Source organism: Phyllostomus hastatus, unplaced genomic scaffold, assembly GCF_019186645.2.
Source record: "Phyllostomus hastatus isolate PE091 unplaced genomic scaffold, TTU_PhHast_1.1 phas_contig_34, whole genome shotgun sequence".
NCBI classification, from domain to species: domain Eukaryota; kingdom Metazoa; phylum Chordata; class Mammalia; order Chiroptera; family Phyllostomidae; genus Phyllostomus; species Phyllostomus hastatus.
In genome coordinates this window covers 42044607-42063369 of record NW_025333857.1, presented here as the reverse complement: position 1 = coordinate 42063369, position 18763 = coordinate 42044607, and the positions used below count along the sequence as shown (strand labels likewise).

The 18763-nt window shown below is 40.8% G+C and overlaps 1 protein-coding gene across 5 annotated transcripts in view; it reads left to right on the top strand.

Annotated features, from left to right (window-relative positions):
- The window catches only part of SLC28A3 (solute carrier family 28 member 3), an 85024-nt gene that overhangs the window by 41107 nt on the left and 25154 nt on the right, over positions 1-18763 (top strand). For 4 of the 5 annotated variants that reach the window (XM_045840724.1, XM_045840725.1, XM_045840726.1 and 1 more), the window contains one exon: positions 15874-15969. The exons of the other annotated variant lie outside the window; for it this stretch is intronic. In XM_045840724.1, coding sequence (XP_045696680.1) covers positions 15874-15969 — 96 coding nt within the window. The remainder of the gene's footprint in view (positions 1-15873; positions 15970-18763) is intronic. 5 annotated transcript variants of the gene reach the window in all.

The following is an 18763-nucleotide window of genomic DNA, read 5'->3' as shown; positions in this document are numbered from 1 at the left end:
CTCTCCTGTGAGGCTGGGAGTCTCTCCCTGCGCCTCAACCCCCACAGGTGTTTTCAATCAGTGTCCTGAGGTTCTATTTCCCAGCACTTGGACCCTGGGTTATGTGATCTGTCTCACTGCCCAATATCACCTTGTTTGTCTGCACCCAAATGTGGCCCGGACAGCCAGGTGCTTTGCTTCACAGTCGCCGCCTCGCTAGGTCTGCCAGCTGCCTGTGCACCCAGGGCCTGCCCGCTGTGGTCTTGTGCTAAGGATGCCTTACGCGCCCGAGATACATTAAGCATCTGGTGCCACCGCTTTTTGTGCCACGACCCCTCTCTGCCTGGCTGCCCAACTCTGCCCTTCCTACCGATCTGGATGAATGTGTATATTTTAACTCCTTGGTTGTCCGACTTCCATACAGTTCAATTTTCTGTCAGATCTGGTTGTTACCTTGTTTCTAAATTGTTGCTGTCCTTATTTTGGTTGTGCGAGGAGGCACCGTGTGTCTAATTATGCCTCCATCTTAGCCGGAAGTCCACTATTTTTTTTTCTACAATGAATGTCCCAAGAGAGATGCCCTCTAGCTCTGAAAAGGCTTCTTTTGAGGCTCTGCATGTTGATTGCATGGAGTATGACCTGGTTTGTTATCCATCTCTGGTCCTGCATGGGTTGCCATGCAAATGTCATGTCAGTAATGATTGGAAGCCCCTGACCACAAGGCATTGTGTCACATTGGATCACAAGGCAATGTGTCCTGCAAGCACATCCCAGACTTCAGAGAGTAGGCTACAGAGGTTTTCAGAGAAATGTTCTGTCTCACTTCAGACACAACCAAGACTAGTTAGCAGGCTCTAGTTTCAATTTTTTTGCTACTGATTATAAAACTTCCAGTTCACACTCCCTTAGTTTAAAATGGGGGTGGTGGTACTCACTGACCCATCTCATCCAGGCACTGTTCATGTAGATGAGAAGCTGAACCATAGATGCTAGCTGAACTGTTATTTGTCAGATTTTTAAAAATCAAAGGTAGGAGTATTTGGAATTTTATATAGCTAGAATAGATTGTTGTGAGCATAAACCTCAAGTCTGTATCGTGACACAGAAATTTAGAAGTCTGACTTCAAATGCCAGCTTTAGACAGACACAGTGCAGCATGATTTTCACTCAAAGCTGGGATCTGGATTTAGAGATGTCTAATTTGACCCCACATCAAACACCTGGACTAATATGTTATAGTCTTAACATGTCTAATTGTTCTTGCTTTTCCCTTTGAAAGAAAGTTGAAAGGAAGAAAAAGAGACAGAAAAAAAGAAATAGATGGTATGCATATAGTATGTACTTTGGAAGTAAATAAACATAGAGGTTTCTGATGAAAACCCTGTGAGTCAAGTGGTGAAGAAGCCTCCCATGGTGTTTAGAAACAAAGTAGACGATTACCAGGAATGGTTAAATCAGGAAGCAGGGAAATGCACTTGAAGACTTCTTAATGTTCCTTCTAATCTCCTGGTTCTGCAAATTCAAGTCCCCGTTTGCTTCTTTTCCTGTAATTGCCAAAACTCTTTGACATAAACCGTGACATTTACTGATTCAACAAAAATGTATTGAACCCTGACATAGTGCTAGGCACTATGCTAGGACGTGGAAACAGAGAGCTGCTGTTTGGTGAAAACATAGTGGCCAGCTAGCACAACACAGAGTGTACAAAGAAAGTGCTATTCATCACACGAGAAGGTGCGCTCACCTAGGTTGGGGGTTGGAGAATATTTCCCAAATATTCTAAATGAACCCTTATAAGGTTTTCACTCTTTTTATTAAAAAAAAAGATTTTATTTATTTATTTTTAGAGAGAGATGAAGGGAGGGAGAAAGAGAAGGAGAGAAATATTGATGTGTAAGAGAGATATCGATCAGTTGCCTCTTGTGTGCACCCAGCTGGGCACCTGGCCTCTAACCCCGGTGTGTGCCCTGACTGGGAAATGAACTGGCAACCTTTCGGTTTGCAGGCCAGTGCTCAGTCCACTGAGCCACACCAGCCAGTACAGTTTTCATTCTTTTGCTCATTTATCCCTCAATATATATTGAGCATCTACTCTCTGTTATGTGGAAGGGAAATAACCAGTAGAGCACAAATAACTGCCCAAGCTACCATGTCAAGAACTACTTTTTCCATATTGCATTATGTGTGGAAATCAAGGCCTTGAAAGGGAAGGCCTCCCTGAAAGACGTGAGCAGGAAGGCAGACAGGGTGCTAAAGACAGGCACACAGAAATAGAGGCCAGCCAGTTCTGATTTACATCAAGGTATTTTGCTAATTTCAAAATTCTGGTCCCAAGAATCCAAAACCAATGGTATGTTTAGGTTTAAAGCCAAATTTCTATACTCTCTGTGGACTCAGGACCATTCCAGAAAAAAACTAGCCTGCCAGATTATAAGGTTTTGTAACTTAAGTAATGGTATAACCTCTTCCATGAAACACAGCCAGAAAGTCATTCATTAATGTGAGGCAAGGCTCCTTACACCATGAGGAAGTGTTGGTCATAATCCAAAGAGGCCAAGACAAACATGTTTGCTCTTACCTGTTTGACTCTCCAGCTCCCTGACCCTCCTGATTTTCTCAACTTCGAGATCATACTGGAGGTCCAAATAGCTTAATCTATGAAGTTGTGCAGTTGTCCCCTGATGGGTCTGACTTTCTTGTCAGTGTCCTTCTCATTCTAGCTCTTGAAGAATTTTTATTTTTCTAATTCAAGTTATTGCATCCTGAGTTTCTCGTCTACCCAAATTCATGGGTTCAGGAACATTTGCAAGGAGAAAGTTGGTTAGGGAGCACTGGTCTAGCTTATGCAGCCGTAGAGATTTAAAATAAAAAATTGCTTAATTGAGGGTAGACCCATGCAGATAAAGCGGGTGGGGGAACAAAGGTCTAGTCACCAGGTATATTGAATCTAACAAGGAAGGGGAAAGAGACAAAGGCACATGAAATGTTGGGCTTCCTGTTTACCCACGTGTCCACTTCCTCATTCCCTTGCAGAACACGAGGTCTTTAGCTCAGAGAATAGGGAACAAAGAAGTAGAGGAGGAAGAATTTAGAAAGTACCAGTGAAAGAAAGAGGTAGTCTGTAAAGTTCCGAGCACTGATTCTACTATATGTGGAAATGGTAAGAGAGCTCTCATTAGGGAGGAAGTAGGAGAGGGAGAACAAAGGGGAATTTCTAAAAAAAACAAAAAAAAGCCAGATGTGGGGAGGGGAGATTTGCCTACCAAAAACAAATCAGAGAAAGAAATGAGACTAAGAAGAATGAATGGATTCAAAGAGATTATATATTTGTTTCTTCATTTTTCCCACTCAACTATAGGAAGAAGTTTTGTTGGTAAGTTCCCCCTAAAATGGTTTGCATCTTTGGAAATTCAGACACAGACAAGTTTATTCCAATCCAATTAACCCATAAAAATGGTACCTTGAACTTTTTAAATAGTCCTTATTATGGCTATAATTAAATAATCAATTGTATAATTTATGGTGGACAACTTTCTCCCTAAACTCTCTAAGAACACAGCCCCGAGGAACTGTTGAGTTAAAAGGCTGATGCAGTACAGGAAATGGAGAACAGGTGGTAGGAAGAAACTAGCAAAATATATTATCACAGAAGTCGGGGACAAAAATATTTCAAGGAGGGAGTGGCCCACTAATAAAATAAAAACTGGATTTAGGGAAATGGAAACCATTGATGACTTTGACAAGGGTAATCGCCATAGTATGATAGGAGTGGAAGACAGACTGGAATGGGATGAAGAGTCAATATGAGGTAATATATAGAACTGTATCTCAGTCCATTTGGGCTGCTGTAACAAAATATCATAGACCCACAGAAATTTATTTCTCACAATTCAGGAGCCTGGAAATCTAAGATCAAGTCCAGCATGGCTGCAGTCTCATGAGGGCCTTCTTCCTAGTTCACAGCCAGCACCTTCTCACTGTGTCCTTACCTGGTGGAAGTGGTTAGGAGTCTCTGTATGGTCTCTTCTGTAAGGGCACTAATCCTACTTATGAGGGTTCCACCTTCATGACTTAAGCAACCTGTAGAGGCCCAACCATTTAATACCATCATCTTTGGGGTTAGAATTTCAACATAATGAATTTGGTGGGACACAAATATTCAGACCATGACAACTAGTAAGAGCAGAAAGAAGATTGGTTTTTAATGGGAGGAGAAAGGATGCTAGTCTGTGAATTCCTGACTTCAGGATAATGAAAAATCAATACATATGTGGATATTAGAGAATCAAGGGAAGGAGGGATTGAGTAAAGGTAGTATGTAGAAAAGCACAGAGTACTCTGCCTGTACCTGGGCCACAGTTAAAAGTCCAGGCACTGCCACATTATTGCTCTTAGGATTAGCTTCTCACTGGATGTCCTGAGGCTTTGTTCTAGTATTCTCCCTCTCAGACATACAGTTGCAGTTCTTATGGAAGTATTTTCTCTATTTAAACAAGTCAGACTATGTCAAAGAAAGGCAAGAAACAATAACAGGAAACTAGAGCCAGACTTAAAGAATCACACCTTATCAAAAACAAATTATCAACACAAATATCAAGAGCTACAATAAGAAAATCAACCAAGCAGGAGAAGGTCATTGATGTCATGGAGTGTACAATTCTACTTTTATGTGACTTTCAGCTAGTTCCAAGCTCTAAAAACTCCACATGTAAAAAGGAAATAAAAAAATATACATATGTGCATCTGGAGGAGTTTAACTCCTCTATTGGTAATGAGCAGGTTAAGGTGGTGCTGAGCAGACCACTCTTCTATAGAAGTACAGTGCTCTCTCTTCTAATTAGTAAGGAATCTGTGGGGGTGAGACTTCAAGGCTATGAGAATATCCAATTTCCCAATGCACTTCACCCAATGGTTTTAGCATCCACTGATGATCATTTTCTAAATCAATTATTACTATTGGATCTGTAGTGATGATTTTCTTTTCATTTCTTCAATATTCCTTACCTCGCATTCTTTTGAGGAAGAATAGATTTCTCTTCTTTCATCTTGCTCTCTATGAGTATCAGAGACTAACATCCCCTTTAATCAGTATCTTATAATCAATTATCAATGTTATTTGTTTCTCCCAACATTTTATTATGAAAAATTCTCAAACATACAGCCCTGACTGACATGGCTCAGTGGGTTGGGTGTCATTGTGGAGAGCAAAAGTTTGCCAGATGGACTCCCAGTCAGGGCATATGCCCGGGTTGTAGATTCTGTCCCCCGTCAGGGCGCGTACGAGAGGCAACTGATCGACGTTTCTCTCTCACATCTCTGTTTCTCTCTTCTTTCTCCCTCCTTTCCCCTCTCTCTAAAAATAAATAAATAAAATCTTTAAAATTTTTTTAAACACACAGAAAAGTTAGAAGAATTTCATAGTGAGCATCTATATACCCACCACCTGCATTCTACAATTAATATTTTACTGTACTTACTTTCTCACGCATTTACTCATCTATCCTTCCATCTATCCATCCATCAACCCATGGACTTTGACACAAGCTGCAGACATTTTACTCATGTTTTTGATTTCTTGGTACTCAATTTGTCCCAAACTCATCCAGCAATCTCAGAACTGACAAGGATTGAATTTATTTATTAGATATAACCAACCTAGACAACATGTGAAGTAAACATTCACAGTATATAAAATTGAGACCATTGGTTAGCATATTAATGTTTTTAATCAGGTTTCTGCTTCCAGAGCCAACATATTGCCATGATCAGAAGTTGGGCCAAAAAAAAAAGAAAAAAAGTTGGGCCAAGCATTATCCTTCATGGCAGCTGTGTCTTACAGTCTTGATGGAGTGGTGTCATTAAGTGGACATTTCATGCAGCAACCACTAGTGTTCAGCCTACATTAGCCTATCTGGTCTGGCACCAGAATTACATTGGAAGTTAATTTGCATCTCATCTCCTAAGGATAACCCTGGACTCTGATAAATGCAATGGAACAGACTATTAAGCAGAATGCTTAAACATCACTAATTTGCTGTCTATTTCAAGAATCTACGTGAACAGGATGCTAAGACCTTTATTCCTGGGTATTATTTGATTTCCCCCGCTAGTAGATTTATGGACGGATCCATAAGTGGAAGTCAAGATATCCAATTACAAATAAGAAAAAAGATCCATATTCTCCCAGATGTATCTATTTATAGTAATGTCATAACTAAGAGATGATTGTGGGTGAAGGAAATGCAGGACTTCCACATAAGCCTGAAGGGGAAAGGGACACAGTCCGTTCCATCCCACAGACCAAGAGGAGGTAGAACTCCCAGTTTGAAATGAATGTGCAAGGTGCAAAAGCACCATCACTATATGGCATTAATGCATACAAGTTGTAAAAAGAGTGCATATCTGTTGCAAATAGCTCAAAATATAATTTACATCCAACGCATTTAAATGAAGGTAGTTATTAGAACTTCTCACTGGACCTTGCTGGCTTTTTCCCTTTTTTTTTTAACATAGCAATAAAGATGCATATACACTATTCTATCATAAATTTATTTTGATAGCTATTTGAATATAATTGGTTTTCTTTTAATCCTATATATTTAATTCTGTGTATCTTAAAACACCCAGAAAGAGGTCTGGAGGTTCTACTACCTGTCCTACTTGAAGATGCTTCTCAGAAGTTGTACCCCACACTGGCAGAACATAATTGTAGCCACAGAGAGATTAGGAAATGTACCTTTATTCTGGGAAACCTTAGGCTCTGCTAAAGTTCAGAGTTCTATTTTTAAAGGAAATGAGGAGGAAGAGGTACTGGGAACAACTAGCAGTCTTGGCCACAATATATTTTCTATTCAGGTTATAGAGTTCAATAGATGTTAATTAGATTCCCATCATTCATTGTTATTTTGGTCTTCCTTATCCTTACCTTTGCCCATTGGATCTGTCATAGACTGAAAGGGTCTCTCAAATTCTTTCTAAATGTGTTTCTAGATATTTCTCCCTGTGTTTCCTTTATGTTAATCTATACCATTTGTGCACAAATAACTATACTTCCCAGAGTGTGAGATTGTATCCTAACCGTTGCTTCTTTTTAGACACGATAATTGTCTTTTGTTGTTGTTGTTGCTGTGTACTCAGACATGGTGGATTAAGATCATGACCACTGCATGTTTCATCTTCTCTGAGTCATCTTCAGTATATGCTTGTGTTTTCTTTACTATCTGACTTAATCAAATACAATGATTGATTTGCCAGATTGTTTGTTCTTAGCTCCTCCCATCATATTTTATGTTGTGTTTTTAAAAAATCTTTTCACTGTATGGTTTCTATGTTCCTTTTTTGTTTGATTTCTACTGGAGACTTGTGGTTTATTTTGTGCTTTGTTTTAATGCTTCCTTTCATAATCGACTTAAGACTATGAGTAATATGAATTTGGTATGTTTTCAACCTTTCATAATTTCTTTCTTTCTCTTTCACCACTTCCTTTTAACTGAATACATATTTTGTATTGTTTACCCTTCTACCTCAAACACAGCTATTTATAATCTCTTTTGCCTCTCAGAAATTAACAGATGAGGAAATGGTCCTGCATACCCTACCTTCTACCTTTTCTTTTTCTTCTTCAAGTAGCGTTCTTTCCGATCATCTCTTCTACATTGTCAGGGTATGTTGTTTAAAATTTTCCCTGAGATCAGAGTCCCTGGAGATGTTTTAGATTTTACTTCATTAAATAGAGTTAAAATATATTATCTCTCCTTTTGCCATAACTTCTCCATCTATCATTTGTTTAGCTGACATTCTTCCTTTAGCAGTATGTTCAATAAAGCTCATGGAAACTATATTCTATGAGCATTTGCATACTTATATTTTTTATAATTTTTTAAAATTTTTTCAATTAAAGTCACCATCTGCAATAACATGGATGGACCTAAAGGAAATTATGGTAAATGAAATGTCAGAAAGACAAATACCATATGATTTCACTTATATGTAGAACCTAAAAAACAAAATAAACAAATAAACAAAACAGAAGCAAACTCATAGATTAAATTTATTTTTTTAATTTGATGATTATAAACCTTTCATTTTTCTCCTTCACAGACATAACTCTGCCACTTCCCTCTTTTCCTTTCACTCCCGTACTTAGGGGTTCTGTTTTCCCTTAGCGCACAAAGGTCACAAGGGGAGAATGTTGCACCCAATTTAAAACTCCCTTCAGAGCACTCAGAGGTGACAAAGAAGTGTGCCAGGCACGTTTAGCAGGGAGCCCCGCTTGCCAGATGGCTTCCTCCCACAGCACTGCTGCTCCTTACCCGCTACAAACCCACATAGGCCAGCAAGAAAAACAGGAACATCTCAGGGAAGAACGGTCTAGCCAGTGCCCGTTAATTCACATCAACAATTGCCTAGCCCTGGCCCCTGTGGCTTAGTTGGTTGGAACACTGTCCCATAACCAGGTTAGGGTTCCTGGTTGGGGCACATGCAGGAGTCAGCTGATTGGTGCTCCTCTCTCCCTTCCTCTCATTTTTAGCAATGAAAAAATGTCCCCAGGTGAGGATTAAAAAAATATTTCATAAACCCAAGACTTGAGCCAGGTTACATGAGCCAAGGTCAGGAGCAATAGGTAAACATCCAAGGCTTCTGAAACACGGCCTTTGAAAATGCACTCCTTCGAGGAAAAGCCTATGCAGTTTGGAGGAAAACATTACAGAAAGATGGCTTTAAGATATTTGAGATTTGTAGATTTGGGAAGTAAAAATATAAATAAATAAAAAGGAGAGGAGTAATAATCTCAAACAGTTGGGAAAGATCAGATTCTAAAACAGATGTTGACTTTTAGAAGCCAAATTTTAATAACAAAGAACAGAGACTGTGAATGCCCCAGAGCAAGCAAGCAAGTAACAAACTAAACCAGAAAATTAACATAAAAGTCAAAGAGCTCTTACTGTGTGTGGCCCGGCCCCACAGGCAAGTCCTGAATCCTGCATTCACCTATAACAGGGTACAGGGCCTCAAAAAATTAAGTCTGCATTTCAACCCAGGTATGACCATGGAACCCAAGCATCTTATCACAAGGGAACACCTATTAATACAGATAATTTATCAACATTCCAAAAAGCAGTCTTCCTAAGGTTTACGTTGAACCACTCCCTGCAATCTCTTTATATTGCATTTTGGAATTTTAAGTTACTCTTTGAGGTGGTTGCTCTACTCTAATCTCATTCCTTATTCAGAGAAATGGCCACAGAAAGATTAGATCACTTGAAGAAGCTCAGAAAAACAACAGAAATTAATGATGTATTCCTGACACCTTTATTTAGACACCTAAGGCTTAGAATATTAGAACGTAAGGTAACACTCTTGGAGAAATAGAGAAAGCAGTCCTGTACCATTTGGTCTCTAGATTGCTGAGGCGCTATTTCAGCTGCTGCTATAATCAGATTAGCAGCTTCTAGGACTATCTTTTCTAGTCATTCAAAAACAGCATCAAGCATTTCTATGCCTGGGTACATGGTATTCAGCAGAGAACAGGGGACAAAGTTCCTGACTTCTTAGCCCAACAGGCCAGTGGGCAAAATATATATATAGACTTACACAGTTCCAAATCCAACTGACATCACATTCCCATTTTTGTCATGGATACTGGGACTTTGACATCCATGACAATATTTAAGACATCACTCCTTCTCAGAATGTACCATGTTGACTGCCCCTAGGAAGATTTTTTTTTTAATTTTTTAATAGTTTATTTTTTATTGTATTATTTCCATTACCATTTGTCCCCCTTATACCCATCTCTCCCCCACAATCACCACACTGTTGTCCATGTCCATGAGTCCTTTTTCCTTTTTGCTCAATCCCTTCACCCCTAAACCCCCACCCCAGAACTCTCAGCCTGCTCTCCATCTACCAGTCTATACCCATGTTGCTTGTTAGCTCAGTTTGTTCTTTAGGTTCCACATATGAGTGAATTCATATGGTACCTGTCTTTCTCCGACTGGTTTACTTCACTTAGCACAGCATTGATGGACCTGGAGAACATTAGGAAGATGGGTTTAAAGGTGTGAAGAGGTGTGCAAATGATGATAGATATATAGATAATAGATAGATAATACATGATACATAATAAAATAAGCAACTTTGACCACCAATCTAAATCTATTCTAATGGTATAAAGCAGGGGTGTCAAATTCATTTCCACCAGAGGCCACATCAGCCTCATGGTTGCCTTCAAAGGGCCAAATGTAATTTTAGGACTCTATAAATGTAACTACTCCTTAACTATGAGCAAGGAGCTTGCTGCTGCCACCAGATAGAAACAAGGTGGAGAACTGGATTCAGCCCATTGACCTTATATTTGACACCTGCGGTATAAAGCCTTCCAGCCAAGGTATATTATCAAATACCTCATAGAACTTACTGTGAAGTCTCAAGTGCTAAAACCAGTTAAAGATCTTTATAGCAACTCCTCAGGCTTCATGTCCACATTGCATTGGCCTGCTGAGCCATTTCCACCTTCCATAAGCCTACATGATCTATGTCCCACCAACCATCAGGATGAAAGCCTCCCGGGGGGGTGTAGGCTACCATTCTTGCCCTAGTCCTCAAGCCCAGCTGTATCCCCTCAGCAAGGCCATTCATACACTCAGAGCAACGCCAGGCCACAGCACTTTCTATAGAGAAGGTAGAAGAAAGGCTTTCCTGTCACAGTGATGCTGAGTCTGTGGCAGGGAAATCCTGGCCACAAAAACTGAGAGATGGGAGTCACACCGTGAAATCAGGGCCATGGTGGTGGTGTCACAGGTGTGCACAGGTGTGCACAGGTAACCAGGTTCTTAGTGATCGAGGACAAAGAATTGAACCGAACACACAAAGTTTATAGCATAAAGAAAGAGGGGAGGTTTATTAAGTGATAGTACACACCACAGGACACGGGAGTGAGCCAGCTCTGAGCAGAGGAAAAAAAGGGGCACGTGGGCTGGGGGATTCTATTCTTATAGGGGCAGAAGCCCCCTGCTAGTCTTTGGCGGGCTGTTCCTGCGCAGGTACAAGGAGTTGGATTTCAAAGCTACTGCGCATGCGTGGTTTCCCATGACTTTCTTGATTGGCTACTGGAGAAGGGAGTCCCACAATGTTATTTCATTATAATGATATTATAATGAATCAGGGGTAGTGCGCAGGCACATTCTATGATTCAGAGTTATCCCAGAAAACAGGAACAACCCATCTTAGGGGGTCTTTGTCATGTATAGGTGTTTTCTACCTCAGCCCTGCGGGGCCTCGGGAGCTTCCTTCCTGACTACCTCCTGCCTCAGTGGGAAGAGACTAAATGAGTGGAGCAGACATGGTTGGGAGAAAAGAGAATGTCAAACTCATCACGGAGACGTGACATGTCCACAAATGCCAGAGGGTTGCACTCATGTTGTTTAAGGACAGAGCCTACTTAAAATCAGTCTATAGGGTGGGCCTGGAAAAATTCTGGCTTGAGACATGACCTCCAAAGCCCAAATATGGTTCAAAAGTGGCCACAAGCATTTCTGGAAACGTGCACCACCTCTTTCATTTCTGCCCTTGTCTTTTACATCTAGAATTCAAATGAAGCTTTCTTGATCAAAAGGGATCTTAATCTGTAGGTGTACTACTATGTCTTTAGATATTCTCAAAGCCAAAGGACTTTGGCCCAAAGGATAAACTCTACGAGCTAGGCAGGATGTGGCCTGAGGTTGAACAGCCTGAGCTCAGATCCCATCTCAGCTGTTTCTGGTTGTGCAACCTGAGTCAAATCAAGTTACTTACTTTGCCTTAGTTTCCTGGTCTGTAAAAGGAGAGATCACAACACCCAACTCACAGGCCTCTTAGGATCAAATATAAAACTTTTAAAGGATTTAACCCAGTGAGTATGTATCAGGCCAGGTGCAAATAAAAGTAAACCCCAACAGGGACAAGAGAGAAGCTTGTTTCCTGCAGCTGAAAGTCAGGAAGCGGGCAGTACAGAGCTGGAGTGAGAGAACTGCCCATGGCTTCCAGGGACCGGAGTCTCCCACCCTGACTCACCACTCTGACGTCACTGGGATGGGGCCCTTGCATTTTTGGTCCAGGTGGAACCCTCCACAGCAGAAAAGACCAAAGAGATAAAGAGTACCTGCCAGTCATCTCCCCTGGAGCCTCCCTGAGTCACCCCACACAGGGAAACCCTTCTATTTACATTTCATTGGCCAGAATTTACTGAAGTGAGAATCCAAAAAATGTAGCCTTTATTCTGGGTGGCCATGTGTTCAGATAAACTTCTGTAGAAGGGGACATCACAAATAGATGGAGGAGGAGTGATTTCAGCAATCTCTTATATTCTAGAAATAATATGGTTTAGAAACTAAATGAAAAGGAGAAATTTTTTAAAAAGGGCCTCTATCCATCTATACCCTCTGTAACACCCACTGTGGATCTGTAGTTGCTTGAGCAGCTGGGAAGTGCAACTTCAGAAAGAAAACCCCAGGCACAAGGTACTCCTGTCTCAGGCAGGGCCTGCCCTTCAGAGGAGAGAAGCTCTATCCAGGATCACCAGCCTCAGGACTCCAGCAACTAACACGAATTTGAGAAATTAAAAGTGGCATGCTGTCAACTGTTTAGAAATATTCACACACAACACCCACAGTGTTGTTACTCATTCAGCAGAGTGACAGGCTTGCACTCAGAACACAGGCATGCCTGCAGGAGTTCAGGGGAGGGCTCAGGTACCTAGTACTCTGAATTGCTCAGTAGGCAGGGAAAAACAATAAGAATAATTACCGGCAGACTATTACAGGCCCACTGACTCCAATTTGAAAGGAAGCAGAGAATCCTATGTCTTAAGCGTCATTTTTCAGGGTCTAATCAACACACACACCACAACCCCATTATTTCTGTTGGAAATTCTCAAATAGGAGGCATTGTTCTTCCTGAAAACGCTAAAAAGCCAAGGTGTAAAATAATCCCATTACATGTTGCCAAATACATTCAGATGTACCTTTCTCATCCTTCATGCTCACTCTGCCCCACTCCCCACCCCACCCCACCCCTGCCCCATACACACATGCATACACACCCCTTCCTCTTTGTTTAACTTTAAAAAGCCAGGTTACATCCTAAAGTTCTATCAGGAAGCTTCTGATTCTGCCACCAGGTGGCAGGAAGAATCAGCACCAAGAAGCTGAAGCTCCTCATGGAACCAGAAAACATCAGCATTCTGAAAGAAACCATAAGAACACCCAATCGAAACTACACTGTGTAGACAGGTGGACTGGAGCTTACAAAGATGTGACCTTCCCAGTGTCATACTGGTAATTAGGGTCCCTGAGCACCAGTCCCTTCCATTACCTGGGTCCCATTTTTCCATCAACTCGTACTGGCTATTATTTTTAATGTTTTATTAAAGACATTTTCAGTATCCATGAAAGTAAGAATAGTACAATGAGTCCCTAAGTACTCTTCAGCCAGTTTCAGCAATTAGCAACACAGTGTCATCTTTCTATTCTATATATCCTACACCCCCCCCCCCCCACCGCCAGCCCCGCCGCCTACCCGATCTGACAGGAAATAACACCTGGAGGTACTACATTGCTGTGCCAGTAAGTGTAACAGTAAAATCACTGTGGTTCATTAAATCAACAAATAACTGTTAGTGTCTGCTAAGTGCAAGGAATTATACTGAAGTAAGACATAAAACAACTGTAACACAAAAGAGCATTTTGGCAAAAGACTTATGCATCAGTCCTGTGCATACTGGAAGTTAGATTTTATTCATGTTTATATACAGTTGGGTTTCAGTAATTGGAAAACGCAACACAAGTTGGAATTGCAATTTATTCTAGGTCCTTGGGACCAGCCAGAGAGCGAAAGTTAAAATCAAAGTCATGCGCTTGTTCTTTTCTCAAAGACAAGGTCACAACCAACAGTGCTAGGAGGGGACATTTCCTAAAAAGATATAAGGACCCACCTGACACTGTTCATCTATCAGTTGCCTTACTTGGAATGAAGTACCATATAAAAAAGGCAAGTTGGGGTGAGGTGAGAGGAAAATTGGACCCCTCAAAAAAGGTAAAAGAGAAACAAACCAGGTGTTGGTCACATCTGGAAATAGCGCTAAGGGGTCAGGAGACGCCTCCAAGAGCACACCATACTCAGTTCCTTAAAGTAAAATTGAGATAGCCTCACACAAAAAAGACATTTTCTTATTCTCATTACTACCAGAGATTGCTTTAAGCCAAACAAGACACAGTTCGACATCTCACAAATCCAACAGCTATGAATAAAATGATCAGGCCTATGGTTTCCTGTAGCTTGTTTGACTGTCTAAGCTGACGGCCTATGTGATGTGATGGCAAGGAGACTGGAGACCTTCACCCTCAGCTTCAGTTCTGCTTATCTGAAAAGTGTACGGCCCAGAGTGGGGCAACCGCCTTCCTTTCTCTCTTCCTCAAGTTGGACCACACCAATCTTTTCTAGCAGAACAAACCAAAACAAAACTCATCTGTTTCTTTATGAGCCAAGATTCACTGGTTCTTTCTTTAATCAGCTGACTCATTTAAACACCTCATCTTTGTCAGATGAGGTGTCAGATGTATTGTCCCCATATACAAAAACCTACTTAAAATGGTCAAAGACCTAAATATAAGACCTGAAACAATAAATTACATAGAAGAAAACATAGACACTAAACTTATGGGCCTTGGTTTTTTATGAATTTGACCCCAAAGGCAAGGGAAGTAAAAGCAAAAGTAAATAAATGGAACTATATCAAAATATAAAGCTTTTGCGTAGCAAAAGAAACCGCCAACAAAACAAAAAGGCAACAACCAAATGGAAGAAGATTCAAACAACAGCACCAAACAAGGAGTTCATATCCAAAATATATAAAGAACTCATATAACTCAACACTGAACAAACAAACATCCAATTAAAAAATGGGCAGAGGACCTGAACAGACACGTCTCCCAGGAAGACATACAAATGGCCAAGAGAAGTATGAGAAAATGCACCACTTCACTAGCTATTAGGGAAATGCAAATGGAAACAATAATGAAATACCACCTCACACCTGTTAGAATGGCCATCATCAACAGGACAAGTAATGACAAGCGCTGAAGAGCTTGTGGAGAAAAAAGAACCCTCATTCACTGCTGGTGGAAATGTAAACTTGTATAGCCAGTATGGAAAACAGTATGAAGATTCCTTAAAAAATTAAAAATAGAGTTACCATGTGACCCATCAACCCCTCTTCTGGGTATCTACATGAAAAAGTTAAAAATATTTATTGGCAAAGACACATGCACTCCTATGTTTATTGCAGCATTATTCACAGTGGCCGAGACAGAGAAACAACCAAAAGGTCCTTCAATATATGATTGGATAAAGAAGATGTGGTGCACACACACACACACAATGGAGTACTACTCAGCCATAAGAAAAGATGAAATATTGCTGCTTACAAAAACATGGATGGACCTTGAGAATATTATGCTAAGAGAAATAAGTCAGACTGAAGAAGTTAAGAACCATGTGATTTTACTCATATGTGGGATATAAAACTGAAATCTACAAGTGAACAAGCAAACAACTCATAGACTCAGACAACAGTATGGTGGTTACCAGAGGGAAGGGGTGGGGGCGTGTAGTGGAGGGTAAAGGGGGTCAAATACATGGGACAGAAGATGATTTGACTTTGGGCGGTGGGCACACAATGCACTAGACAGATCATGTGTCATAGAAATACACGCTTGGAACCTAAATAATCGTATTAACCAATGTCATCCCAATACATTTAATAAAAAGAAAGATGGCTTCTAGGCACTATTCTGAAAGCACATTTATTTTGTTGGCTCTGAAATTTTATTTTTTCAACCTGTACTTTGTTTCTAGAATGAAGAAGACATTCATGAAAACCAGAACACATTAGGAAACGACTCCTTCCATAGCGGAGCTGTGCAAAACAGAGAACATGCCAACACCAAACAGGTACAGCTAGAGATGGTTGAGTGAGTTTATCACCATGGTAACCACAGTGCAACAGGCACTTGAGAGCTATGGGGACAGAAAGCATGGCACTCAGCGAGCACTCAGAAGAATGAGTTAAATGGTAATTAGACTACGTAAGGCAGAGTCATGAAGAAAACATGCATGCCTGAACAATGTTTTTGTGTTTATACACCTGTCCTTAGAGTTAGTTCTCTGATAGGGAGAGTGTGCAGGGTTCTCCGACACGCCATTGCTGCAGATTGCAAGCTCCGTCCTGGGCAGAAAACACTGGCTTAAACAAAAGCATTTCAATTTTAAGGTAAATGAGGCAGTGAGAAAGGTTCTAAGATATGGCTCTAAGACAGTGTCCATCAGGCCCGAGGGCTCCTCAGTGACTCCTAAGTTACACAGCAGGCTGAAGCGCTCCACCACAATGACACTTTTATTTCTTTTATGTATTGAATTCTGGGCAGGATCTCATTTGAAGAAAGCCTTCTGCTCTTAAAAAGTGAGAAGATTCTCCATGTCAGTCATCTTTCTTTTTATTTTATCTTATTTTTATTTTTTCAGAAATTCTGAGTGCCCATTTATTGAGGGGAGAGTTATTCTCATAATAAAAAGCATAACTTGTTTAAAGGTGAAAAATAATTCTGGGAAATTATTGCAGCAAAATTCAGAATACAAAAAAGTAACGTGTCATTTCAGGAAAATTAGTGCCTAAAATCTCATAATAAGGCCTCTTAATGGAAGTACATGCATGTGGTACTTGTACTGGGATCATGCTACACATATTATTACTGTCTATTTCATTTACTATATTGTAAAAAGCATTCATTTCACCGAATACTATTCAACAACAACAAAAAAAGAAAACAAGACTTCTGTCCACACAAAACCTGCACATGGATGTTTATAGTAGCTTTACTCACAATCGCCAAAACTTGGAAGCAATCAATATGTCTTTCAGTAGGTGAACGGTTCAGTGGACTGTGGTCCATCCAGACAATGGAATATTTATTCTTCAGCACTAGAAACAAATGACTTGTCAAATCATGAAAAGACATAGGGGAAAATTAAATACACATTAGTAAGTGAAAGAAGCCAACTGAAATGGCTTCATAGTGCATGACTGTAACTATGTGACCTTCTAGAAAAGGGAAACTGTGGAGACAGCAAAAAGTGGTTAAAAAACAGTGGTTGCCAAGAGAGGAGGGAAGATGACTCGTCAGGCACAAAGGATTTGTAAGGAAGTAGAACTATTCAGTATGAAACTAGAATGGTTGATACATGTTATTAAACACTTCTCCAAACCCACAGAATGTGAAACACTGTTAAACAAAAACCTTCACTGCCAAGGGATTCTTCTGAAAGAAGGGGTTTATTGAGCCACGTGCTAGCCCCCAAAAGGAGCCTGTCCTGGGGCGTGCAGACCAAACCACTGACAGCTGAGCTAGATGGACGAGACAACGTGACTGCCATCCTGAGGGGGCTGAGAGGGCTCTTTTACACAGTGAATTTGGGGAAGAAAGATGAAAGTTGTTTTAAAGAATGTACACTGGCTATAGAGAAGAGGGGAGGAGAAGGTGAAGCAAAGAAAACTCTGGAACAGGAACATAGTCCATAGTCCCTCCCTGCTGGCAGGTAGATCGCAGGCAAGGTCAGCTCTTCTCTTCAGATAAGAGCCGGAATAGTGCCTGGAAGTTGATCCAAAGTTTCGACACATTCAGGAATGTGAACTGCCCTTTATTGATTTCTGGCCTTGACTCTATTAACTGTTTAACTTCTTATCTCTTCTTCGCGCTGTCCAGCCTGCTGTAATTTAATTTAGAGCATCTCAGAATTTTTCTCCATTGACACCAAAAGTGAACCCTAATGTAAACTATGGACTTTGTAGATTGATTGATTATAACAAAAGCACCACTCTGGTGAGAGAAATCAATAATGGGGGAGGTGATGGAGGGAAGGAGGCAGGGAGTGTATGGGAAATCTCTGTACCTTCCCCACTATTTTCCTGTGAACCTATAACTGTTCTAAAAAGTCTCTTTAAAAACTGTTTCACAAAAAAATATCAAAAACAAAAAATTAGACACTTTACTGTTGCAAACAGGAATGTGAGTTCTGAGAAGTAGCTGTTGGATTTGGTAACAGTGGTCCTTGAGGGGCCTGGGCAGAAGCCAGCTCAGTACAAGCTGCTCCCAGAGGGCTGAGTGAGCAGGATGTGAGGGGGTGGTCACTAAAGGGAAAGGCAGCTCTTTCAAGAGACCTGGCTGTGATGGAAGGGAAGGAAGGTAGATGTCCCACGACTGTGGGATTGGGAAGACTTGTTGTTGGTGTTGTTATTTTGTGTAATTTTGTTTTAAAGACAGAAAAGGGTTGGGGAGGGGGACAGGGAAGAAAACAATAGTGATGCTTGACATTCCATAGATAATAGGTAAGTTGGGGCAATTTCACTGTAAAAATAATTATAATCATTTCAATTGAATATTTGCTAAAGTTAACATTGGCCAAGCTAAATGTTAGATGGGAAAAAAACAAATATGGGTCATCTCTGCTCAGGTCCCCAGCACCCGTAGCTTGGACTCCACTGGTCTTTTCTGCAGTTAGCCTTGCCCTTCCTAGTTCCTGGGGCCCGGCGCCGGAACAGATAGTGCTCTGAGTCAGGAGGACAGGTCAGTTTGGCATCGAAGGACTCCATGATCCTTGTGGACCCTTTCAGCTCAGAGGCATGCTAATGACTTATTCCTATGAGTTCTGTTGAAGTGAAAAGAACCAATGGCCACATAGGATATGACAG